Consider the following 27,012-nt stretch of genomic DNA (forward strand, 5'->3'; position numbering starts at 1 on the left):
ACAAATATGTTATAAGGTAATGCTCTTTCCTAAGGTAGAACAACAAAATCAAGAATCGAGGTTTTCAAAAGTTAACAGTATTATGAGACACAAAAGTAGTTCTATTTAGATCTCTGGATGATTGCACCTAGGAAAGGCATAGTAGGTGGATAGAAACATTACAAGATAGCCCCCATACCCATACCCATGACATGTTTAACTTTGGGCAAGTAGCTTTTCCTATACATGTATAGTTTCTCATTTACAAGGCTTATCTCAAGTGATTAATTAGCATTCTATATGCTTATAGGACTACAGCAATTCTTCTTAAATCTATAAGTGATCATGGATAAGGATTTTACAATAAGAGATAATTATGGGAAAGAAAAATAAAGACAGCAAATGAAATAGATCACAGGATACCCCAAATGACTTTATGAAAACCAATTACTTCTGAATCATAGTATTCTCAGAATTAAAGTTAGCACCTAAACCTCATTGTTATGTTTTCCATAAGGGTATTTATAATGGTTTTGCCTCTTTTCAAAGGCAGGGGGTTTTGTTATTGTTGTTTTTCAGGAAACAAAACTGTTCCAGCCTTTAAAGAGAAGCTTATATTCTCCTGTAGTTAATCAGTGGATAATAGTAAAATTCTTTAAAGATAAAAAGAGATGCATCTTTGTACTCTGAAGGAAAAAGAGTATATATATTTTTTGTTGGGCTGCCAGTAAAGTATTTTCTCAGTTTAGCACCTAGAGCTCATTCTCAACTTTTATTTTTCTTTCTAAAGTTGACCTGTCTTGTTTCCTTCAGTGTCTTGGCTACAGCTAAAGTTTCTGAGCCCCATGCATCAACCTCTTCAGAACAATAAACAAAGACATTCCTAGTGCCTTCTGGTTCAAGCCTAACCTTCCTGGTTACTAGACAATGGGTCCCTGTGGTTGATCATATTCTAACTCATTCCATATACCTCCTGATTTTACTGTCTGAAGCCTAAGCTTGCCCTTGGTTATTATCCATGTAATGGCTATTTGCCAAAAAATTCTGAGTTATTGGCTTTCATGTTTTTAATTTTTTTTTCAATTTTGGAATTCAGGGTTCCCCAGGTTTCAACTCTAAACCCTTCTTTTCTCCCACGTAGACTAGTGGGCAAGGAAAAGTCACAAAGACAAAGCTACCCAAGGAAGCTACCCTTAGTCTCTTGTGCCAGTCTAGATCTGTTTGTGGCCTTTCATATGTAAATACAAATTGCAAAATCTAAAAAGGCTTTGAGTTCACCCTTATGTAATTTTCTATAACCTATTTTTTTCCCCATAGCATAGGCTCTCCAGTATCCATCTTCTTTATTCTCCTTATCCTTTGCTTTCTTCCTCCTCTTTTCCCCTTTTTTCTCTTCTGTTTCTCTTCCACATCTTCTAAAGACTAAGATGCCTCCTGGAGACAGAAGGCTTGTTGAAAAGGGCAAAAAAACAATTGCAAAATTTCTTATGAATAGAGCACATTCTCATTCAGGCAGCTATGGTAGTGCTGCACTGCCCCCTCTTCAAATGGGCCTAATTAATCTAAAATTGTATTATATTATTGAAATTGTTCATCTTTCATTTTGTTATTTTTTCAGAATTCTCAGTCGTAATCCTTTGTCAGCCATTGAAGACAGGTTTTTTTTTCAGTTGTCATCACTGAATTATTTGTAAGTATTGAATAAGATGTAAACTCATGAATCACCTTTGCTTGGATTCTACTATGCTTTGCTTTATAAAAGCTCCAAAACTAATTTATCAGGTATATAAACTAAGAAGCTAAAAGCATTTTTAAATTTTAACTAGGCATTCAATAATGCTCTTATTAAAGATATTAATAAGATATCAGTAAATATATTAATAATTATAATTATAATAAGTACTATTAATAAGATATTCATAAAGTGACTTTTAGGGGAAAAATAGCTAGTCTCTCATGCATACACATGAGAGGTGAATGCAAAACAGATATAAACAAATGTTGTGCAAAGGTTGGGGAAAAGGAACATGAACAGCTGAGCCCTGAAGGCCTCCCACAGGCTCATATGGCTTGAAGAGGTGGAGGTGAGAGCACTTGCCAGACAGGGGAAAGCCTATACAAAGGCATTGACGAGGGATTATAGAGTATGTAGAAGGAAGTAATGTGTAATAAGTCTAGGAAAAGAAGATGGGGTTAGGTTATGAAGTGGGCTTTAAATGTGGGACAGACAAGTTTATCTTTGAATTAGAGGTACTAGGGAGCCCCTGGCATTTATTGAAAGAGAGAGAGGATATCGCATGGTCAGACTCGTAATTACTTGGCCATGTGAAGGATGAGCAGGAGTGAAGAAAGACTTGAGGCAGGAGACTGTTGAAATAGTCCAGGCAGGAGGTTATGAGGATTCGAACTAGAGTAGTGGCTATGTGAGTGGAGAGAAGAAATGTGGAGTGATGTGGAGATAGAAACCCTTTGACTTGGCTCCTCAGTGGATATGAGAAGTGAGGGAGAGAGAGGAGATGAGGATGGCCCTGAGGTTGCAAACGTCATCTACTAGAAGGATGGTCATGAAGAGAGCAGTGCGGAAGGATGTATTGAGACAAGGGAATGGGAAGGAAACAAGTGGGTGGAGAAAATATCATTATAAAAGAGATGAAGTTTAGATTCTAAAAATAATACCCCTCATCATGTGAAAGAGGACAATGATAGGGAACGAGAAAGTTGGAGGTGTTTTCAGATGGGTTTAATTATTTCCAGGCTATTCATATACAATTTCAAGGTAAAGGGGACAATATTTATAAATTTTTTAAACTTAAAATTATTTTGGTTAACTTCTATCTCCTCAACACAGCCTACAGGTTATGTCTAGGAATATCTTTTCCAGAAAATAAATTCTTGAGGCTGCTTGTTTTATAGAACATCAGCAGTAGAGATAATGACATTTTCTTAAGTGTCTTGCAAAAAGTACAGAATTTCCATATTTAGATTCATAGTTTTGTTTTTCTTCTAGGGATATAGGTAAAACAGAAGTACCACTTATGGTCATCGAGAATATCCTGGTGGTGGCCCTCAGACTGCAAACACTGTAAGTATTACATGAATTTTATTTTTAGCTAGGCATTTCTTTAAAATATTTCATTAGGGTGTTGTTATGACATAGCTTATTATTACACTGATTTGGAAATATTATACTGTAAATTGTGGCCAAAAAAACAGTAACTAAAGTTAATAGAAATCTGATGTGATGCTCTGTCTTTGTAATGCTAATCAGAGAGTCAAAGATCTTCCCCACCCATTAATGAGCCTGCCCATTAAGGAAAGCTTGGTTAGGGGAGGCCCACACCTTTTGTTAATTGCTAATGCACTGGTTCTCAGGGGTTGTGATGCCCTCTGACTCTAAAAAATGTATAAATACTTTGAGGTGAGGTTTTATTTTGGAAGTTAGTTTTTGGAAGAAGGTTTGTGTGCCAGACGAGACTCCAGGAAGTTGTTAAGCAGTCCCCCAGCTTTGATAACCCAGAAGGTATTGCTTCTCTCCCTGGTAACTGCGTGTATGGTCAGACAGTTGGATCTGTCTATTGATCTGTGATGGATGTATTGCTTATGGTCAGGCAGCTGGAAGCACTGTCTATTGGTTCATTTTTATTTGTCTCTTTATATTTTCTCTGAAGTTCAGGGTGCTGACTTTTCCCCCTGAACTAAGTGAATGATATATGTGCTTGATTAAAGTAATTGTTGACCCTTCAAAAGTTGTCTTTCCTTTTAGAAAAGCAAATCAAAGAACCTACACAGCAGGCTCTCCTGTGTATGTCGAGGTGCTTGCTTTTACAGTCTTTCAACATCAGAATGAGTTCCACTGTACATAGTCTCTGATACAGTATATTTACAGAGTGACATTGTCATTCATTAGAATCAGAAACTTTTAAGATTGAGAAATGGGGTCCAATGAGGTTTTCATTTACTTAATCTCACAAAGCAGGTGAGTCTCCAGACGTCCAGATCAATGTTGTTGTTTTTTCTAATAATACCGTGCCTTGAGGAATATATTTCCAATTCTTGTTTAGAGCTTACTCGTTAATCAATTTTCAATCTTAAAACCTTTTACATGTGACCAGTAGGGGTCACTGTGGAGCAAAGTTGACAATACTAGCGGTCTCTTTCACTCACCCTCCCAGTAGAAAGGGGGAAGAGTTGCCTTCTTCTCAACAGGCAATTTTTGAGTTATGACTTTCCCTTCCACCTCTACTCTCTACCTCCTCCCCCTTATTCCAGGGACTGGAATTTATGCCTGAGGCCCTTGCAGGTTGATCAGTCACACTAGACTACAGCAATGAGTTTTGTAATTTTTTTTAGCTCATGGCAAAACAAGACCCAAGAGCCACATAGATTACTTTCTCAGCTAAGTTAGAAAGTTTGCATAAGACCAAAAATTATCTTAAATTCACCACAGCTCAAGACCCCCAGTTAGGATAATTCCTAATGTTCAGATAGAGATTTGGATCTCTAACCTAGTTAAGTTATGTGATCTTCTGATTAGCACGTGGCTTCCACTGTTTCCCTTTTCTCAGTTTATATCAGTCAATATTTAACTAGTTTCCCACCCCGGACTTCTACCAACAGCCAAGCAGCTTCAGTGCCTGGAGTGGAGGACCCCTGACTCAGGGGTGCACCCATTGCTGCTGCTGTCTGGGGAGCCAGAGTCAGGTGGCATGGGGGTTCAGTCACTAGCCCCAAGGAGTCTAATTTGCATAATGGAAATTTATGTAAAGCAAGAACTGTCTGTTTATGTATAATATATATACATATATATATATGAAATACACATTGGGCATCATCAGTCATGGTTGTTGGATTTTTTTTTAAGGATAGCACTCTCATACACACAAATTAAATAAAGAAATTTTAAGGAACTTTAAAAAGCATAAAAACTTAGAAGTAAAATTCCCATCACTCACAAACAAAGGGAAAGAAAGTGTTGATACACGCCACCAGTTTGGCAGCTTCTAGGAGAAGAAACAGTTCTGCCACATTCTTCTGTAGGTGGAACAGCCCTGGAGTAGAAATTCCTATCACACCCTATCCCACCTTGTGCTGGTGCTGCTCCCTGGCTCCTCTGGCAGTTTTGTGGCAGACTTCCACAGGCCAGCTGCCAGTTTGGGTGCTGTGTTACACCTGTACCTTTTTAAAACATGTAGGCACAAATGAAGTCCATCTTCCAGCTCAAAGGTAATTTAAACTAATCTGTCTCAGTGCTGGCAGGGGTTGCCTGTTCCTCTGAACTACAAATTCTAAAATGCCAGTCAGATCTCAAGCTCCTCTTACAGGTATAAAGAGAGTTATAATTCATTTATTTACATGACATTGTTTATTATTGAAGTTCTGTCCACTGAGAAAGCATGTAGGTAGGAAAGAGTCGGGGAGATGAAGTTATTGTGGGCCATAAACAAGTTTGAGTCATACAAAGAAAGGGCAATGTTAAGTGAAACAGTATTCCTCAGGAGGGCAAGGAGAAGTGAATTTCTTCTGTAAGGGTAAAGCTTCCCTAAACTAGCAAGGAAGCCAAGTTATGGTGGGAGAGGCATAGAACCTTAGGTGATCTGGTCTCAGTTATTGCCTCAACAACTTCACACCAATGTTTGCAACATTTTAGTGGAGTTGTTTGAGGGCAGTATTAAGTAGGGGCCCCCGGCAGAGAATTTCTTAGTAAGTCCATTTGGTTAGATAAAAGCCTACTGATAAAAGAAAGCAGAAGAAAAAGATAAAAGCAGATTTGATTAAAAAAAAAATAAGTTAACAAAATAATGAAATAAATGAAAAGAGAACATGTAGTCATAAAGCATATACACCTAACTAAGCAAGAAAGGAAAAATGCAACTATATCAGAGATAAGATGCCCAAAGTGGTAAACACTTACAAGAAATGTGAGGACTTTGTTGGCAATCAGAATGAACAATTGTTATTATATGAAGCAGTTGTTGAAAGAAGAATACATAAAAAGGAAGGGCGTCATAGGTCACTTATGGTTTGTCCTGCACGGAAATAGTTTTAACTACCTAAAAAGTCTTGTATGAAGTGTGTATTGTCATTTCTTTGGTTTCAAGGTAAAGATGAATTGCTTGACTCCTCTTTTCTTTACCTTATAATTCATGGGGGAAAAGGGATACATGTGTTTAAAAGTTTCTCAGTAGAGCTGTTTAAAAATCAATACTAAGTGCCATTGATTGGTTGAGAATATTTTCTGGTATTTAAAGATAATCCCCAGAAGAGAGCTGAAGAAGGAATTAGTTACTGAGCATAGAAAGGCCTCAATATTTTATCTCTTTCTGTATTTGCTGTAGTACATTTTGTCATGTGTCCTGGCTTATTATTTCTGTTCTATGTTGCTGTAATATGTTGAATAATATTACTATTCCAAATATGAAATCTTAATTAGTATAATTAAAATTACTTTTTAGAACCAAGTTTTCCCTCCTCAAGGTCACACATTTCTATCTATATAATGTAAGGGCTAAAGAAATGAGATTCCCTATGCGTATTTTCATGTAATATATTTCAAGAACTACATGTAATGAATAAATTAAAGTTGCTCTATATCTTATTTTTAAAATTCTATAGTATTAGATTGCATAGTAGCATAAAAAAAATAGACACCATGGTATGGGAAGTGCGTGGATTTAAGACCAGAAAACTTACTGTGTGACCTTGGGAAAGTCACTTGAATTCCTGGGCCTCAGTTTCTTCATCTATATAATGAAAGAGCTGGACTAGATTACCTTTGAATAATCTATCACCTTATGATTTGAGTCTTGGCTCTGCTGCTTGTTAACTGGGTCATTGGTCTGTTTTGTTAAATTCTCTGGGCCTTAAATTCTCATATACAAAATGAGTTGGAGATTAAACTGGATATTGTCCAAGGCTCTTTCAGCTCTAAATCTATGATCTGAAGATAAATACTCATTTTAAATGGTGCCTTAGACTAACAACACTTTAGAACCAAGTTTTTATAATAAAAGCATTAAAACTGGTATGTTCTGCTTGGATGGAAATAGCTAAGTTAAGATGTATAGGTCTTGATTGTGGGAAGATAACTAAGACTAAGATTTCTACCCTCAGTTCCCAACCCTACCCTCACAGACATACACCTTTCTAGAAAGAGAGAAAAAAATCACCTCTAAACTCCCTAACTCAACTCAGAGATCCACAGGGGGAGCTCTGTAGTCCTGCTGTGATCCTGAGATAGACAGGGCATGCGAGCTAAGTCCTGGGCAGAGCCAGGCAATCCCTGGAAGCTTCAATCAAACAACACTCAGTACCTGATCCTTCATTGAAGCCTGTGGCAGCCAGAACATTCTGGGTGGGTCCAGTGTCATACTGCCTGCCTGAGCCAAACAACCCCAGAACCCAGCCAGAACCTTCTCTAAGCCCATAATGCAGAGTGTTCCAGGTAGGACTAGGGTGGTAGTAGTAGCCAAATCCCAACTGTAGGAAAAAGACCCTAAGCACAGTGTGGCTATGAGGTACTCCACTAAGCCTGAGGGAAGCCCAGCATCTAGTTAGAGCCAGATCTGTCCTCCAGCAGGGACTGAGGCTGGTGAATCTGAATCACCAGTGTGGGAGGAGGCTAAGATATCTCAGATCCAGTCCCCAGGGAAACCAGCATTAAAAGTAGAGAAAGTCAGAGAGTGAGCAATAGGCAAAAATAAGTCTGAAATTACCAAAGGTCAAGAAGAAGAAAATTCAAGGACCTTGTGGATAAGCAGATAAACCAACAGAGAAGATCCTAATAGTAGAAGGGAATATGGCCTCTAGATCAGATAAAAAAATTCATGAAGAAATAGTACAAGTCAAAGGAGGATGAATCAATACCTGATGAGGCAAATGAATGACCCTGTCAATTTTCAATATAGTATGGAACCACAACAAGATGTCCCCAAATGGTTTAAAAGAGAAATGAGAATTGGGAAAGCAGAATTTATGATCTGCGTAGCAGAAATGGTTGGCAGAATAGGAAAAATTTGAATCCACAGCAGCAAGTCTCACCAGAGAAACAAAAGAAAGGATAACCGAGACTGCAAATACACAGAAGCAAAAGGCTTTTTACATGATCTCCATAAAGCAAAACATTGATCTCAAAGACAGGATGAATCAAGACAATTTAAGGCTCCTAGTGGAATGCAAATCAAAGAACCTGGACGTCATAATGCAAGAAATAAAACAGAAAACTCCCTCCAAAACTTCTGGACACAGAAAACAAAGTGTCAATTGAAAGACTCCACATATAGCCTTTAGGGAAAAACAGAACAACATAAAAACCCCATGCTTCAAACTCCAAGGCATTTAGAACAAGAATAATCAGAACATTATGCAGTTATTTGCTAACAAAACTGAGAACATAGAGGAAATAGAAGAATACCTTTAAAAATATCAAATGCCTAAACTGCCAGAGTAAGCCAATCTCAGAAAAGGAAATCTAGCTGTAAAGGAACTACCAAAATAAAAATGCCAGGTCCTAATGGATTCTCAGGAGAGTTCTGCCAAAAACTGAAAAGGAAAGCACCTTACCAAAATCTTTTTATGGGACAAATATACTTTTAATACCTAGTCACAGAAGAAAAGCTGTAGACCGGTATCTTTAATGAATATTGACTCAAGAATTTAAATGTAAACAAAATTCTGTCAAACAGACTACAGTGATTTATCCAAGAAGGCATTCATTTTGACCAAGTGGGATTCATACCAGAGATACAGGATGGTTCAACATTAGGAAACCATTATGATTACATAACTACATAATTAGTCATATTAAAAACCAAAACTCCTAAACCACATGATCATCTCAGGAGATATAGAAAAAGCTTCTAACAAAGTACAACACTCTTTCATACTAAAAACCCTATAAAATATAGACATAGAAGGACTTTTTTTAAAGGTGTGTATCTCTATCTCCCTGTATATATACATATACATATATATGTATGTATATATAGACACATAATATATATACACACACATATGTATATATACATAGATATTACACATACATATATATTATATATGCATCTATCTAAAACCAAAAGCAAGCATTTATGTAATGGAGATACACTAGAACCTTTTACAGTAAATACGGGAATGAAGTAGGGGTGCCCACTCTCCCCACTATTATTTTGTATAGTTCTGAAAACCCTAAAAAGTGAAATAAGAGAAGGTAAGTAAAAGAGTAAAGATAGGTAAAGTGAGGATAAAACTATCCCCATTTGCAGTCTATTGCTTGCAAGAAATACACTTAAAAAATAAAAAGACGTACACAGAATAAAAATGGAGAGGTAGAAACAAAATTTACCATGTACCAAGTAAATCCAAAAAAGCAGAAGTTGTAATCGTGCTATCAGACAAAACAAAAACAAACATTCAAAACATGAAAGAGATAAACAAAAAACTCCTATATTTTACTGAAAGACTGTGTGTTCGTCCTTCATTGCCAAAGAAGACCACGCCTTTAGAGAAATAATGACATGACTTGCACTTGACTTTGTTTTGAGTGAGGGAGGGCTGTGCAGGTCACCAGCCTCACTTCTCCAGAGCCATCTGAATCTAGTAACCAGATATTCATCAGGATGACTGGAGATGACCTAGGATGAGGCAGTTGGGGTTAAGTGACTAGCTCAAGGTCACACAGCTAGTGAGTGTCAAGTGTCTGAGGTGAGATTTGAACTCAGATCCTCCTGACTTCTGCACTGGTGCTCTATTCATTTCACCACCTAGTTGATTTTATTGAAAGGAACCATGTTAACCCATATAAAAGGACCAACATCAATATCACACTTCTGTCTGCCAAATGCCTTAACATTTAAATTCATAAAACATTAAGTGAATGAACTCCAAGAAGACAGACGGCAAAACAATAGCGACAGGAGATTTTAATATCCCTCTGCTATGAGTCTAACAAAAATTAACAAAAGAGAAAATATAGAACTAAATAAGTAAGCTAAAAGACCTATGATATCTTGTACCTCTAGCATTACGTTAAATAAGAGTGGTAATAATGGACATATCCTTCTAAAAGGGACTGCTAAAAATATACATATTCCTAAGCACTAAATAGAACTTTTACAAAATGTACCATTTATTAGAGTATAGTGATATTATAAACAGATGTAAAAAAATAAGAATAGTAAATATATCCTTTACAAATCATAACTCAATAAAATAGTTATCATTTCAGTGATTGAACAGAGACAAGGCAAAGAAAGAGAACTACGGAAAAATATTACTAACGAATATTGGTGCAACATTTAAATAAAATATTAACAAATAGACTGCAAGAGTATATTTGAAAAATTATACATTATGACCAGGTTGGGTTTATAGCAAAAGTGCAGGATTGCTTTAATATAAGGAATATTATAAGTAAAATAAACTATATTAATAATATAAATCATAAAAATCATATGATCATATGATGTTAAAAAGATGATGAAATCTATCCATCATTTCTATTAAAAGCTACAGAAATCATGGCTATAAATGGACCCTTAATATGGTAAATAATATCTTTCTAAATCTAAGAACAAACATTATATATAACAGAAAAGTTAAAATCTTTTCCACTACAATAGGGATGAGCATGGATATGTCCATTATTACTACTCTTATTTAACATAATGCTGGAGGTACAAGCTATATAGCAATAAGAAAAGAAAAAGAAATTGAGGGAACAAGCATAGGTAAAGATGAAACAAAATGATCACTTTTTGCAGGTGAAATGAGAGAGAACTCTAATTTAGAGAACTCTAAAGAGTTAATAAAAGTGAGTTGAAATAATTACTTTAGTAAAGTTACAGGATAAAAAATAAATCCACATAATCTACATACCTATATGTCACCAACAAAATCCAGCAGCAAGAACCAGAAAGAGAAAGTGTATTTAAAAAAATAAACAAACTCCATAAGTCATCAAATATTTGGGAGTGTCATCTTCTAAGACTCATCTAGATAAAATATGAAATATATAAATCCAACTATAAAGCACTCTTTATAGAAATACAGACTTAACATAATTGAAGACAATTACTTGTGAGTAAATTGAATCAACATAATAAACATGACAGTACCTAAATTAATTTACTTATCTGATGCGGTAACCATCAAACTCCCCAAAGAGTATTTTGTAGAGCAAATAGGTAATATCTGAAGGGTATTAATGAAAAAAAGTAGGAGGGGGGTATTTTACCAGTAACAAATCTCAAACTATTTTATAAAACAGTAATCATTAAAAGAATTTTGTACGGGTTTTAAAAAGACAGAGGTCTAACAGTGGAACAGAGTAGATACTGAACATACAGAAGCAAACAAACACAGTAGCATAGTGTTCAGTAAACTCAAAGACCACAAGGTATTGAAAGAACTCTTCATTATTTAACAAAAACTGCTAGAAAAATTGAACAACAGTCTGGCAGAAACTGCATTTAGACCAACATCTCACACCATATGTCAAGATTAACTCCAAATGAATACACGACATAGATATAAAATGTCACATTATAAACAAATTAGAGAAGCCAGGAAGAAATCACCTTTCAGATTTATGGAAAGGGGAAGACTTCCTGACTAAACAAATTATAAAGAAGTTCCCACAATATAAAATGGACAAATTTAATTGCATAAAATTGAAAAGATTTTTGTACAAACTAATATAGTAAAAACAGGCAACTAGGGAAAAAAATCTTTGCAGCAACTGTCTCTTATAAAGATCTCATATCCAAAATACATGCAGAACTGATTCAACAGTCAGAGATTAAATGCGAAAGGGCATTTTTCCGAAGAGGAAATCCAGGCTGTCAATGACCGTATGAAAATATGCTCCAAGTCACTAAGAAGTGAAATGCAAATTACAGCAACTTTGAACTTCTACTTCACATCTATCAGACTGGCAAAGATTACACTAGTGCACTGTTGGTGGAGCTGTGAATTGGTCTAACCATTCTGGAAAGCCATTTGGAACTAACTATACTCCAAAAGTTATTAAAATGTGCATATCCTCTGATGGAGCTATTATCTCCCACTAGGCCTATACCTCTACACCTCAATGATCAAAGAAAGAGGGAAAGAACCTACATGTATAAAAAAATCATATTTATAGCATCTCTTTTCACAATAACCAGAGCACAGAAGCTAAGGGTATGTGCTGCCATTGGGCAATGACTAAACAAATGAACTCTTATTGTGCCACAAAAAGTGATGAAATGGATAGTTTCAGTGGAAATTGACTAGGAAGACCTCTATAAAATAATGCAGAGCACAGTGAGCCAATATAGGACAATTTATACAATGATAACTTTGAAAGACTGCAGAATGCTGAATGGTACACAATGATAAACCATGAGCTGAAAAGAATGAAGATGAAACACACCTCTCAACCTCCTAACAAAGAGGTAATGAACTTAAAATGAAGAAAGAGACACACGTTTTCAAAAATGACCAATGTGGAAATTTGTTTTGTTGGGTTATATAGTTATGTACTGAGGTCTTTGTTTTTCTTTCTTTCTTTTTTATTTGTTCAAAAGGAGAGAGAGAATATTTGGGAAGAAAAAAATAATTTAAAAAATTAGTAATAAGTCTATCCAGAGTTAGGCTCTTTAGTGATATAATTTAAGCTTTTGACCTTAACAGTGTTAGCACCAAAAGCATAATTAACTTAATTTTATACCTAGAGCAAATTCCAAGAACTGTCTCCAAACCAGGAATAGTTCTGGTTGCTTAGAGGTGGATGAATTCCAAGAGTGGGCTTCTTCCAATCTAGGAGTCTGTCTTTTTACCTAGAAGTCCAACCTATAAATGAATTTTCAACTAAAACTTGTGACTTTCAGGTAAAAAAAAAAGATACCTATATTGGGATGTGCCTTTTGTAACCTTCTTTCTCCAACTACTGGTACCTTCCCTCCAAAACTACCTTATATTTAGCTATTTTATATTTCTTTGTATTTATCCTCTTTATATTCTATATACTTATATTGGTATTTACTGTCTTCCCCATTTGAATGTAAGTTCCTTAAGTATAAGAATTATTTCATACTCCCATTGCTCAGCTCATTAAACACATGGTAGGTGTTTAATAAATGCTTATCAATTAATTGATTGATTGGGAGGCATATAATTCTGACCTTTCTAAGCTGTAACTCCCATTTCTATGCCCATCACATCTCTCTTTACACTCTGCACAATGTGACCATACTGGTCTGTTTCCACTGCTAGCTCTTACCTCTGTTCCCCTTCCCATTTACCTCATAGATTCAATGTCAACAACTTGCTCCATACCTCACTGATAGCCTGTAGAATTCTGTTACACACAACTGTCTTGCCTTGCAGGAATAATAAACTCTATTTCTATCACAGTTTAACTCTTTTCCTCCTTATTTTCAGAGTCTTACCTAACAATATTGCCTGCTGCCTGTGTCAGTTTAAAAACAATATTGAAAGTACCTTCAAGACTATAAAGCTACAGTGTGAAAGCAAGTGCATCACTGACTCCTCTCTTTGTGGTATGTCTGAGATGCTAACTTGTAAAATTTTAAACTAGGCAATGTAAGTGTTCTTCATGTCTAATTTTATTTATTGCTTTTTAAGTTCTAATAATGAACTGGATCATATATCATATTTGCCTGAAAATCTAACAGCAATTAAATGTGTTCCTATGAAAAGACTCCTTTTCCAAACGTGTTTCTAAAGTGGCTACTTGAGTTTATTGAGCATTTGGGGAAACAGTATACTTGAGCAGATTTTCTGAGAAGACACAGCTGCCAAAATAATCTTCCTAAAGCACAGGTCTGACCATGATATTCTTTTGTTTAAAAAAAATCTTCTTGGCTCCCAGTTTCCTTAACATTTTTTTGGGTCATAGACACCTTTGGCAATATATAGAACCCTCCTCAGAATAATGTTTTAAAATACATGAATTCATGAGCTTACAGAAGAAAACAATTACATTGAAGCAGTTATCAAAATACTTTTTAAAAATAAGTTCATAGACTCTAGGTTAAGAACCCTTGCTAGGGTAAACTTCAGGCTTCTTACCCTTACATTTAAGGCACTGTCCAATATGGATTCAACTTATTTTTCCAGACTTATTTCACATGACTGATCTTCATACACTTTATATTCCACGGAAAATAGCTATTCCCTGAATTTGACATACTATAACCAAGCTTCATGAATTCATAAATTCCAGAAGATCTTAACCTTTTTGTGCCATGGAGCACTTTGGCATTCTAGTAAAGCCTAGGGAGCCCTTCTTAGAATATCATTTTTAAATGCAGAAATAAAATACAGAGTATACAAAGAAAACCAATTATATTACAGTAGTTATCAAAAAAAAGTCTAAGTTCATGAACCCTAGGATAAAACCCTCTGTTTTAGGCGTAGCTCAATTAAGTTAAATTGAAATTCAACCAATATTTATTAAGTATTTAGTATGTCCAAAGCACTGTGTTAGGTGATGTGAATTTTTAAAAAGAAAGAAGAAACAATTCCTATCCTCAAGGAGAACAGTTAACACTGGGGATGGAGAGAAGGGGTGGGGGTTACAAGTGTTACTTTCTCTGTGTGACCTTCCTCAGTGAAAAGTGTTCTTGCCCTTCTCAGTTATGCCAAAGCATTTTGAATGGATATTTCTTTTGCCCCATCACTGCATGGTTTATACTTATTTTTATATGTGTCATATCTCCTGCTATAGAGGAACTGTGTCATTTATATCTTTGTATCCAAAGTGCCTGATGTGAGGAATGAAAAGTCTAAGGAACATCGTTTCTGGGTAATTGATAATCAGTTTATTAATTGAGGTCAGCGTCAGTCTCCAAAGCTAAAGACAAACTTTTCCCCACCCCCTTTATATAACCTTGGATAATTGGGTGTTTCCAATAGGCAGAAATCAGTCATGATTGGTTAACATTAATGAGAGAATGGTTATTAAAATGGGAGGTAGGCCTATTCTAATAAGGGGCTGGGTATGAGACTTTTTTATGTCACTCTTGGTCTAAGAGACTCAACTCTACCCAGACGACCCCCACTGTTGAGCTTACATTTGCCTCTTCGTAAGGTCTGCTCTTTGGTCATAGTTCTGCCCATTGGGGTCAAGTGGCATCAATATAGTATTCAAATGCTTCAAGACAGCTATTATCTACTTCATTAGTGTTTTCTTCTCCAGGCTAAACATCTCTGCTTCCTTTAAAGGATCTTCATATGTCATGAACTAAAACCCTTCACCGTCCTGGCTGCCTCCCTCTGATTGATCAGTGTCCTAAACTATAGCACCTGGAAACGAACACAATATAATTCCTTTTTCTTTCAGAAGGAATATTCCTTTCTCTGAACACCATGTCTAAAAAAAAAAAAAGCTGACAAAACCTCCACTCAATTTAAAGTTAGCTTTTGCTTTTGGTGGGACAATCCAGTTGGGATTAAGTGACTTGCCCAAGGTCACACAACTAGTAAGTGCCAAATGTCTGAAGCTGAACTTAAACTCAGGTGCTCCAGACTCCAGGGTTGGTGCTCAATCTGCTGGTGCCACCTAGCTGTCCTTAAAATTAGCTTTTTAAATGTGGCCTGCTTCTCTTCACGTTGAGGGGTTTAAACCCTGCCAAAGTTAGGGATCCAAAGGTTACAAGGAGCCCCAAAGTAGAAGCATTGCTGCTATAGTCTTCTCACCCACCAGGAAGAGCAAATAGAGTTCTCTGCTCTCACCAATCAGTATCATGCATGCACGGACCTTTTTTGTTTTGTGTAATATTTATTTTTCCCTAGTTACATGTAAAAAAAAATTTTGACACTCCTTGTTATCCCCCTTTTTAGTTTTGAGTTCCAAATTCATGCACTGGATTTTCATTTCATAAATTAGTATCTTATTTCTTGACAGATCAAAAAGAATCCATAGACCATATACAAGAAGAGTTCATAAATACATTGCAGTCCAGAAAAAAGAATACAAGTAATGAACCAAGCCTACAACCCGAAAAAGCATATGCAGATAGTGAAAACAATGCCTTAACTTTGCTAAATACGCAATTAAGTTCTAATGGTGACATTGATCTTCTTGATGCAGCACAATATTTGTTTCCGAAACTCCTAAGGGGGCAAATAAAAAATGTAGCATTGAAATTATTCCCATTTATTAATACCCAACTGCAAGATGGAGAAAAAACTTCAGGTCCTCCAACGACTAAAACATCATGGTCCTCTTTTGGCCCAATATGGATCAACTTGACTGATGAAATTGAATTGAGGAAACTTTACTTTGTGACAAATTTGCTAGAAGTCTATCTTCGAGAAAAAATGTATTATATTAAAAACAAGCATGAAAAAATTGTCAAAGCCAAACATCCAACACTTCAAAAGAAATGGAAAACCTTTCATTTGGAAAGGAGCAGGAAGTGTGGCAAGGCTCCAGGGAAATGCAGCCAGCCCCCAGCCAGCAGCCACGGAAAGGCAGCAGTCCCTGGAGTGGACACCTGTAAGGGACGGTTTTGTGCAAAGACAGAGCAAGGGGAAGTGGGTACAGTCAGCAGTAGTGGGAAGAGCATGGAAGAAAAGCATTCCAAAGGGACTGACCAAGAGAGCATTCAGGGGAAATGGGAAAGTGTCAAATCCTCTCTGGAACACCTTGCCAAAGGAAGGACAAAAGCTTCAGGGCAGGCCGTGAGGAAGCTAAGGAAACCAAGCCAGCCCCAGGTAGGCACTCCTTCAACTGCCAATCTTTTGGCAGCCTCATTAGAGGACAGGAGCAAGTCAGATGATTTAACATATCCAGTTTCTTTGAAAAATGTAAACAAAAGGCTCGAATATAAGAGACAAAAAGAAAAACATGGAATTGGCACAGCATTTCAAAAAGACCATATTCCAATCTTGCGTTCTAATAATTATTTGTTACATAAAGCGGATATATTACCTGAGGCTAAGCAGAGCCACAAGACAAAAAACAAACTTTCACAAAATAGGTGGTTACTTGAAAATCCTGTTTTCACAGAGACAAGAAGCCTTGTAAATAATCCTTCTAAAAAGGCTACTTCATTTCCTCCAGAAAGAAATATCTCAGCCAAGGCTTCCAAAAAAAGGATCACCCCAGCAAAGCCTTCTGAAGGACCTAGTACAAGAAGCACCACTGCTGAAAATACTAGTGTTTCTTCCAAACAGAAGGAGGAATTCTCTTTAGATGACTCTTTGCCAGATGTTCAACAAACCAACGAAACACCCTGGAAATATCAAGACAATGCTGAATTTCTACTTCAGCCCAATGGCAACTCCTCTTTTAATTTGTCGACGTCGGCTGACTTGTTTGAAATTGAACTGAACCAGCAGTTACAACCCCTCATCCCCAACGATGCACTGAGGAGCCTAATTTCCCGTGTTGTCCTGACTTTACAGAAGGATTGCACGGATCCCAGGGTGCAACTGGCCTGTGCCAAGCTCATTTCAAGAACAGATCACCTGATGAAACTGTTCAGTGAGCAAGAAAAGAGGAAACTATCACAACACAATTCAAAGACCCAGAAGCATGAGACCAACACCAATGACAGTGCTGCCCTGCAAATGGTCCTAGGTCAGCTACGAACGGATGAGGTAAATGCGTCCTCTGGAAGATAGATACCATACGTCTGTCCATTTAAAGTTCTAAGACAACTGGAGTTGATTGGTAATTTAAAGAACGGGTAGATGGTCATGGCTATGAATTAGAATTATGGAATTAGAAAGGAAATTGGAGATGTAGTCCAGTCCCTTAATTTTACAGAGCTGAGTAACCCTGAAAAAGGTAGTGAATACCCTAGTTTGCTCATTTTTGCAATAGGAAAGTTAATCCCAGGGCAAGTATGAAAGGTAAAAATTATTAACAGCACATATATTGCCCATTTGAAGTTAGATCTCATAATGAATTTTTCATGAAGACATATTCAAGAAGAAACCAAAAGAGCTAGAAGGTAAATTGGATAGGATCCAATATATATTTATATGTATACATACTTTTTTTGAAACTGACATTCATTTTTCTATTTGTTTTTTTACAAGTGCTCTTTTTTTCATAGCTAACAAAAGGCATTCCAGAATTTGGCTATAACAACAAACTTCTCTTGGCCATAACAGTGACAGTAGTGGTAATGATCATTGTTGCTGCCATTTGTCTCATTGAGGTAAGAAAAGTACTTTCTTCAAAGGTTCCAAAATATATACTGTTTTTATAATGCCTCAGAACCCAGTCACTAGAAATTAAAACTGGTATGGACACTCATACTTTCTTGTACCTAGGAGGAACTGGGAATCTCTGGGTACCATCTCTTTATGGAAGTGACTTTACACTCCTTTAGAATTGAAACAAAAACCCAACATGGTTAAATGTGGTGTTCAGGCTCTAAAAGTCAGAGTTTATGTGGGGCACTGAGAGGAAGGACCTTGAGGAAAGACCTCAAAGGCAGCCATAGGAAGGAAGAAATAGGGGGGTGGTATGCTGATAAGGCCAGAAGCCAAGGCCAGTAAAGTCAGTCCTGGAGGAGGAGACAGAGGACAGTTGTTGCTGATAGAGGAAGAAGGGGCAGTTGGCACTTGAGGTGCCTTCAGCTGGAAAGATAGGTCATCCTCAGTTTGCACCCAAGTCTTCACACACAAATCCCCTGTACTTCAAACTCTCTGAATATCCCTTCTGAATTGCTAGAGTAACTCCTTTCTTACTGGAGTCTCATGAAGCTTTTCTGAAAACCTTCTGCTCCCCTTGCCTTAGATTTGGGAATCTGAATGATTGGAAGTTATGGTTTTTCCAGAGTAGGGCTGCACCATGACCGAGAAGGCTTTGTCATGACAATGCTTTTTACACCTCAGAGGGATCCCTTTCACTAGCAAGGCCTTACATATAAGATAAACGTAATTATAAACTTCAGCAGAGAATTTTTAGCAGAAACAACCTCCAATGTAGAAGTAAATTGTGATTATTTAAGTTTGTAAAAAGCTTCCTTCAGATAAACTTTGAGTGAGATTTGTTCAATGTATCTTGAAATGTATTAGTAGAAAAGAGAAGTGAAAAAATCAGAACATTCTGGTATTGAGATCTGAAGTAATTAAGATCAAGTAAGGGGAGAAAGTTCTGCCTACCCTAAGTGGTCTGACTTTATATGTCTGAAGCCAGTAACTATTGTAGCAAGTAGACAGGGATGTGCTGATAAATGTTTAACAATCAGCTTTCAGAAGAAGGAAAAAAAGTACTCACAACATACTTTTAAGTATAAGCTGCAGTTTTAAACATTTAATCACTTAACTTAAGTCTAGACAATCAACAAAACAATGCCTGGTTTGTAGCTTTTGCCAATTTTTGAAGGGTAAATGTTCACACTGGAAATTTAACAATCCATTCTCCCTAGTCATACAAGCCAGATGCAACACACCACTGCATCTAAGGTATTTCCTCTCATTCCTGAGACTCCCAGAAAAGCTAGCACAGGGTAGGTTTTCTGGAGGTCCACATCCAATCAAAACTAACATTTCATTATATGTTTACTTTTACTAGTCAACCTGAGGAGAAATTCGTTAAGAAAAATTGAATATTCCTTGGATAGCATTAGAAAAATGATACAATAAGAAAAGTAGAATATTGCCCCATAAAACTGTGGCACCCTCTTCCACAAATACATACACTAGCTGCAGGAAGGGATCAGAAATGGAGAATACACTTGCAGAGGGCAAGTTCTTATGTGAATATGTGGAGTAGCACACTCATACAGAGAGGCAGTTCATTATTTATGATCCTAAAGGATGGCCAATGTCTTCTGGTGAGGTCACTGTTTCTGGTCTCGTGGCATAACTCCCTGTTGGAGGCACTATTTTGCCCCAGGTCCTCTGAGCATTGCATACTCTGGCTTGGGTATCTCCAAGCTAAGTGGTTCTTACTGCTGCTGCCTATTGGGCCTCAACTACAGGCATCAGCTAAGATGCTCCCTCTTACTCATAGGAAGAAAAAGGGCTCTATCCTCTTCCCCTCTTGTTCTTCCTCCCTTTCCCTCCTCCTAGGGGTGGGCCGTGGGCAGTGGGGTGCTAATATTTAGCTCTTTTTAGTGAGGAAGGCCAATACAAACACACCCACTAGTTGAGGAATGGAGAAAAGCAGCTTTCCTCTCCATTAGAATAGAAACTTGTTAGCTTTCTGATTCTTAGTACCAGGTCCAAAGGCTAATTATAAACAGCCAGTCTACCCATCAAGCTTGGAATGCACAGTCTCCTCACCTACACTTAATATCCCTAGTTTTCTTCAAAGATCAGTTTATATATACTCTTTCCTGATACGCCTAACTGCAAATACTCTGCCCTTGAAATTACCTTATATTTAATTTGTGTGCATTTTGCATATGCTTATATACACATATATAGTACATATCTTTCCATCAATAGAATTTCTTGAGGATAGAGAATATTTTTTTTTTGCCTGTTAAGTTACTGACTGTCAACTTACATCACCCTTGTTCTCTGAAAACAACCATCCAAACCTATCTAGATAGAGGTAAGCTAAATTCTGACAAATAGGAAGAGACTATATGGGTCTGAGACTATGGGCTTACTTCAGCTCCCCCAAATTTTCTGGGTCCACCCTTCAGATCGGTAGATTGGTTTGTGGAAAGAAGGTGGAAGCTGGAAGACTCCATCTCAGCCCCTTTGTTCCTCATTCCTGCTATTAATTTCAAATATAACCCAATATAATGGGGAATAATTTTGGCATTTATAGAGCAATCCAAGTAAGGTTTGCAAAGCATGGATATGATCTCATTTTATCCTCACAATAATCCTTTGAGATGGGTGTAATCATTATCCTCATTTCACAGATGAAGATATGAGGGGTTTAGCCCCCTCGTTTTTATAGATGAAGCAACTGAGGCCCAGAAGAGTTAGTAACCTGCCCAAAGGCACCTAAGAAGTGCCATGTCTATCAGCTTCTTTATAGGATAAGAACAGAATTCAGTAACTTAGTACTGACAGTAGAGTCCACTGGGACCTTAATATGCTAGCCTCTTTGGGACATGAAATAGTTTTTACAAGAATGCTAATTAGCCATTTCATGTTTTGCCTGGCTTGCTTGAAAAGCCATGCTTGATCTCCATTCTAGCAGCCTTAGAAGCCATTGCTTTCTTTGTCAAAAGACTGACCCTAGTGTGCTGCTACAAATGCAATCACTGTGACAGGCTGCCTTTGCTGCCACCACTTGCGTGCCTTCCAGGATCATCACAGTACTCACAAGATCATATACTACAGTCAAGCACACAAAGAGAAGTGACAGCAGCCAGAACTCTCCTGGGATGAGCCCTGCTGGTTCAACCCACACTCCATATGATGAGTGATGACTGCCACCACCATTCTGTTGGGATAGAAAACGATCATCCTCCTCCTAGACAGCTTCACCACCTCACTAGAATTACACTTTGTTACCAAGAGGAATGCTTCCAAGGGGGCTACCAGATAGGCATCACATCTCTTCTTACTAGCTAGGTGGCACCATGCCACCATTATCACTTCATATGCTCCCACCACGACAAACCCTGATGAGGTCAGAGAAAAATTTTATGAAGATCTGGACACCCTCATAATCAATGTGCCAGAAGAAGACAAGTTTGTGATGTGATTTTAATGCCTGAGTAGGCACAGACTGTCAGACTTGGGAGGAATAAAGTTGAAAACAGCAATGGCAGTGGTCACTTACCATTGAAGCCTTGTGCATCTCATGACCTTCTCACCACCAACACTGTCTTCTGTTTACCTAAACACAAAAAAACTTCATGGGTGCACCTTTGCCCCAAACATTGACATTTTATGGACTATGTCATTGGAAGGAGAAAAAACAGACTGGATGCAAGACTGACAAAGGTGATGTATGGTACAGAGTGCTCAACCATTTGTAGACTTATCCTCTCCAAGCCATAAACATTCTCATTCAACAAAAGTGGTGGCCTCCAAGTCAAGATGACTACCAGAAGATTTAATATCAATATATTAGCAAACAGGTTGTTGCTAAGGTAGAGGGAAAGTTGAACCAACATATGATTGCCAATAGTGAAGCAGAAAAGGAGTGGGGAGCTTTCAGAGATTTGGTTTTAGAGCACTACATTTATTCATGTGGATCAGAACACTTGCAAACATCAAGACTGATTTGACAAAAATTCCAAAGTTGCTAAATGAAAAACAAGAACTCCACAAGGTTTATGAACAGGATAGTTCATCCATCTCTAAGAAGATGACATTTAACTCCATCAAAAGTAAAGTGCAAGCAAAGCTTAGAGAGATTGGTTCAGTAAGAAGGCAGATGAAATTCAGTTTTATGCTGATAGTTACAATCCAAAGTGCTTTTATGATGCCCTGAAGGGTATTTGTGGGCCAAAGACCTCTGATGCATTTCAACTATTCAGTGCTGATGGAGCCATATTGATTAGTGATAAGGACATGATACTAGAGAGGTGAACCAAACATTGTCATAGCATTCTCAACAGACTGTCATCAACCAATGTTGAAGCCATTAACCATATACTTCAGGTTGAAGTCAATCCCCGCTAGCTGAATTTCCAACTGAAGAAGAGGTTTTGAAGGCCATTAGGTTCCTCTTTATGGCAAATTCTAGTGCTGATTCTATTCCAGCTGAGATTTAAGAGGCAGGGGGTCCACTTCTCATACAAAAGCTGCTCAAAATCTTCTGAATTATAAGTCATGATGTTATCCCCCAGGAGTTCAAGGATACTGCCATTGTCCATCTCTACAAAGGAAAAGGAAATAGATTGTCCTGTGACAGCCACAAGGTAGGGTGAGAGGGGATTGTCTCTCTCTCTTAGTCATTGCCAACAAGATTCTTGCCAGAGTCATCCTTAATAGGCTTATCCATCACCTGAAAGATGGCCATCTATCTGACAGCCAGTGTGACTTCAGAAAGAGCCAAGGAACAGTCAGTATGATGTTTGCTGCCCAACAATTTCAGAAGAAATGCCAGGAGCAGAACAGAGATCTGTACACAACATTTGTGGAACTGACCTAGACCTTTGATCCTGTCAGTCATGAGAACTTGTGGAAGATCATAGCAAAATGTAATTATCCAGAGAAGTTCATCAGTATTGTACAGAACCTCCATGATGGCATGCTTACATAGTTCTGGATAATGAATGACGCTCTCACACTTTATTAGTCGTCAATGGAGTGAAGCAGGGCTGTGTGCTTGCTCCCATGCTTTTTAACATGATATTTCCAGCAATATTGTCACATACCTTCAATGAGAATGAACACAGCATCAAGGTCAGCTACTGCACTGATGGTAAATTATTTAACTTGAAAAGGTTGCAAGCCAAGACTGAAGTAGAGGGAGAGTTGATGGGCAACTTTTTGTTCACATATGATTGTGCACTCAGTGCAGCCTCTGAGGTTGAGATGCCACAGAGTGTAACTTGATTCTCTACCACTTGTGCTAATTTTGGCCTGACAGTTAACACCAATAAAACAGAGGTTCTCTACCAGCCAACACTGCACCACCCATACATGGGACCATCAAAGATTTTGAATGCTGTGGATAAGTTCACTTACCTTGACAGAATACTTTCCATGGATGTAACATGTAGATGATGAGGTTGACACACTCATTGCCAGAGCTGGTTTAGTATTTGGGAGGCTCCAAAGGAAAGTGTGGGAGAGTAAAAGTATTAGGCTGCCTACCAAACTGAAGGTCTATAAAGCCATTTTGCTGACCTCATTGTTGTTTGCCTGTGAAACCTAAACTGTCTCAGTGCCATTCCAGGAAACCGAATAGCTTCTTTTTGAATTGTCCTAGGAAGATTCTGAAGATCACCTGGGAGGATGAGATACTGGACACTGAGGTAACTGCCAAGCATTCAAACTCTTCTGCAGAGAGGGCAGGTCCAATGTATTGGCCACATTGTTTGAATGCCAAACATATATTTGCCTAAAGAAATGTTTTACAGAGAATTCATACAAGGCAAATGCTCATGGGGAGGTCAGAAAAAGAGATACAAGGACAAGCTTAAGTTCTCTCTAAAGAATTTTGGGATTGTGAGACATGGAAGATATTGGCACAGGACCACTCAACATGCCCGTATCAAAGAAGATGCCTGCTCTACGAGCAAAGCAGAATTGTAGCAGCTCAAAAGAAATGTGAAATGTGCAAATTTAGATACATCTCCACTCCAGATGTTCATAAGGACCCTTTGTGCCCTGTTCGGCCTTGAGGCCGATGGGCTACCCAAGTCTTACCTTACCTGTCACAGGTCTTTGGCGGCCAAACCGGGTAAACGTATTGAGAGAAGAGACTTTCCAGAGTCGAGCAAGGGTTAGGCTTTATTCAGGGTCTTGGTTACATGTGCAGGGTGAATTCTTCCTCAGGAGAGAGGAATCCTCCTCCTCCCAAGAAGGCAAAGATCGTACAGCAAGAGAATGGGAGTGGGAGAGGGGAGGGACCTTCTGCCCTCTAAGGACCCCTCAGCGCAAAGAGCGCCTTCAGGCTTTCCTGACCCTACTTAAGCTCTCCCGCTGCATAGTTTGCACCTGAATACCGTGCCTGCTCTCAGCCTTTAGCTAGTCAACAACAGGTGTGCTCAGACCATGGGTTAATCTCAAGGGTGGGATGCTCTCCCCAGCAAGTTTCCCACGGGGAAGAGGCGGAAATGCACGAGATAGCCCGGGTCTCACGCCTCAATTCCCAGCTGTTCCCTGGGGGGCCTCATGAGAACTCTGAGGTTTGGAAGTCCTCACTTTTACCTGCCCGAGACTGTCCACATGAAACTGAGCTTACACCCCTAACAGTGCCCAATCTGTGGTACAGACAAGCTTGTATTGGTCTGATCAGCCACAGTCAAACAGACTGTATTTTGACCCTAAGAGAGTGGTGTTATTTTGGTTCTCTTCAAGTCTGAAGGACAGCAACCAACTAATGAGATCATCAGGAAAGAGTGTGGAATGAGGGAAGAGAAAAAGGCACATGTCAGACATCTGGAATGCATCCATATATGGAAGGAGGTGATGACCCTGCAGAGGACACTGAGAAGGATCACCAAACAGTGGTGTCACAAAAACCTGGGGCAGAGAGAGAGTGTGTCCAAGAGGAGAGAGTGGTTAGCAGTGTCAACCAAAGCACATATGGATCAATAAGATTAAATTCTAGGGGACTTAGCAGTAAGGGGATCATTGATGACCTCCAAGAGAACAGTTTCAATCAAGTAGTGGGGACAAAGGGTTGAGAAGTGAATTTTTAAAATGAAGACAAAAGTATTGACTGCTTTTTCTTAGAATTTGGTTATGAAAGGTAAAAGAGACATAGTATGATAGGATGAGTGTGTGGTAGGGTCAAGTGAAGATTTTTTTAAAATATAATGGGGATTATACCCTATGGAACATTCACAGAATTGCCCTGCCTGTTTCTGGCTGACCATGTTTGTTTGCTCAGTGCTGTAGGACCCAGGTGCTTTTGCATGATGAAACACTCTCCTTATTGATCTCTTAGCCCCATAATGGTAACAGAGGAGAGTCTTTTTATCAGTTCAAAAATGACAAATATCTTTCAATTTGCACTCTTCCTTTCTGTCTCTGGGTTGCCTTAGAGGTAGAGGGAGTAGCAATTCTCCTTTTTTTCCCACCATCCCAGTAAAAATGACAAGTTTCAAGCTTATGGTCGCTTAAGCACATGTGTGGGCTTAGGCAAGTCTGAGCCTGAGTTACTGGCTGCCCCTTGTTTTATTTCTTTCCTAAGTATAGATGACAAAATTGTAATCCCATGGTGAATTTCAGCATTTGCAAATTCCAGAGATCTTAGGTTTCTTGGTCCGAACTGATTAGTGGCAGAGGGAATTTTTACATTGGAGAAGATGGTTGTTGACAGGGGAAGGACTTTAATCTCTAGCCAGATTTCCCAAAAGACATGGATCCCAGAGGGAATTGTGGGGTCATGCGAGCTGAGCTGAAATGTCAAATGTAGTCTTAGTAACTGATTCATGGGTGTTATCCTTTATCTTTGAAGAGGACCAAAATGGCATCACCATGATAAAATGAAATTTCAGTTTGTCCAACTGTGGCTGATCAAACCAATACAAGCTAAGAATGCTCTACCACAGGTTGGGCACAAATAGTCCATTTGAATATTTGGGGTGGATATCCCAAATTTGCACATCCTGTATTTACTTTGTGCTGTCTCAATTCTGCTTTGCTCAAGGAGCACAACACCTTTTCTTATGTGGGCACACTGTGCTTGAGCAGTCCTGTGCAGGTGTCTCCCATGTTGCACAGTCAAATCCAAAGTTCTTGAGAATGTCCTTGTATCGTTTCTTCTGGCCACCATGTGATCACCTGCCCCATGCAAGTTCTCCTAAAATAGTCTTTTTGGCAAGTGTACATTTTGCATTCAAACAACGTGGCCAGCCCATCAGAGTTGCACTCTCTGAAGCATAGTTTGAATTCTTGGCAGTTCAGCTCGAGCAAGGACTTCAGTGGCTGGTACCTTATCATGCCAGGTGATCCTCAGAATCTTCCTAAGACAGTTCAAGTGGAAGCGATTCAGTTTCCTGGCATGGTACTGGTAGATTGTCCATGTTTCACAAGCATGTAACAATGAGGTCAGCACAATGGCTCTGTAGACCTTCAGTTTAGTAGTCAGTCTAATACCTCTTCTCTCCTAAACCTTTCTTCAGAGCCTCCCAAACACTGAGCTAGCTCTGACAATGCATATATCAACCTCATTGTCAATGTGTACATCCCTGGAAAGTACACTACCAAGGTAAGTGAATTTATCCACAGCATTCAAACCTTCTCCATTTGTTGTAACCGATGGTTCCACATATGGATGGTGTGGTGGTGGCTGATGGAGCGCCTGTGTTTTTTTGGTGTTAATTATTAGGTCAAAATTAGCACAGGCAGCAGAGAATTGATCCATACTTTGTTGCATCCTAGCTTCAGAGGCTGCATTGAATGCACAATCATCTGCAAATGGAAAATCATGCACCAACACTCCCTCCACTTTGGTCTTGGCTTGTAGCCTTTTCA

At 38.3% G+C, this 27,012-nt stretch overlaps 1 protein-coding gene and 1 long non-coding RNA gene across 6 annotated transcripts in view; one reads left to right on the top strand and one right to left on the bottom strand.

Moving 5' to 3' along the window:
• The window catches only part of LOC140528262 (uncharacterized), a 76,293-nt gene that overhangs the window by 31,913 nt on the left and 17,368 nt on the right, over positions 1–27,012 (bottom strand). The gene's annotated exons all lie outside the window — the stretch shown is intronic.
• LOC140528260 (uncharacterized) overlaps positions 1–27,012 on the top strand; it is a 75,900-nt gene that overhangs the window by 25,072 nt on the left and 23,816 nt on the right. For all 5 annotated transcript variants that reach the window (XM_072645947.1, XM_072645946.1, XM_072645949.1 and 2 more), the window contains 5 exons: positions 1,598–1,669; positions 2,987–3,061; positions 13,396–13,514; positions 15,884–17,583; positions 18,045–18,149. In XM_072645947.1, coding sequence (XP_072502048.1) covers positions 1,598–1,669; positions 2,987–3,061; positions 13,396–13,514; positions 15,884–17,583; positions 18,045–18,149 — 2,071 coding nt within the window. The remainder of the gene's footprint in view (positions 1–1,597; positions 1,670–2,986; positions 3,062–13,395; positions 13,515–15,883; positions 17,584–18,044; positions 18,150–27,012) is intronic.

Source organism: Notamacropus eugenii, chromosome 2 (assembly GCF_028372415.1).
Source record: "Notamacropus eugenii isolate mMacEug1 chromosome 2, mMacEug1.pri_v2, whole genome shotgun sequence".
Classification (NCBI taxonomy): Eukaryota; Metazoa; Chordata; class Mammalia; order Diprotodontia; family Macropodidae; genus Notamacropus; species Notamacropus eugenii.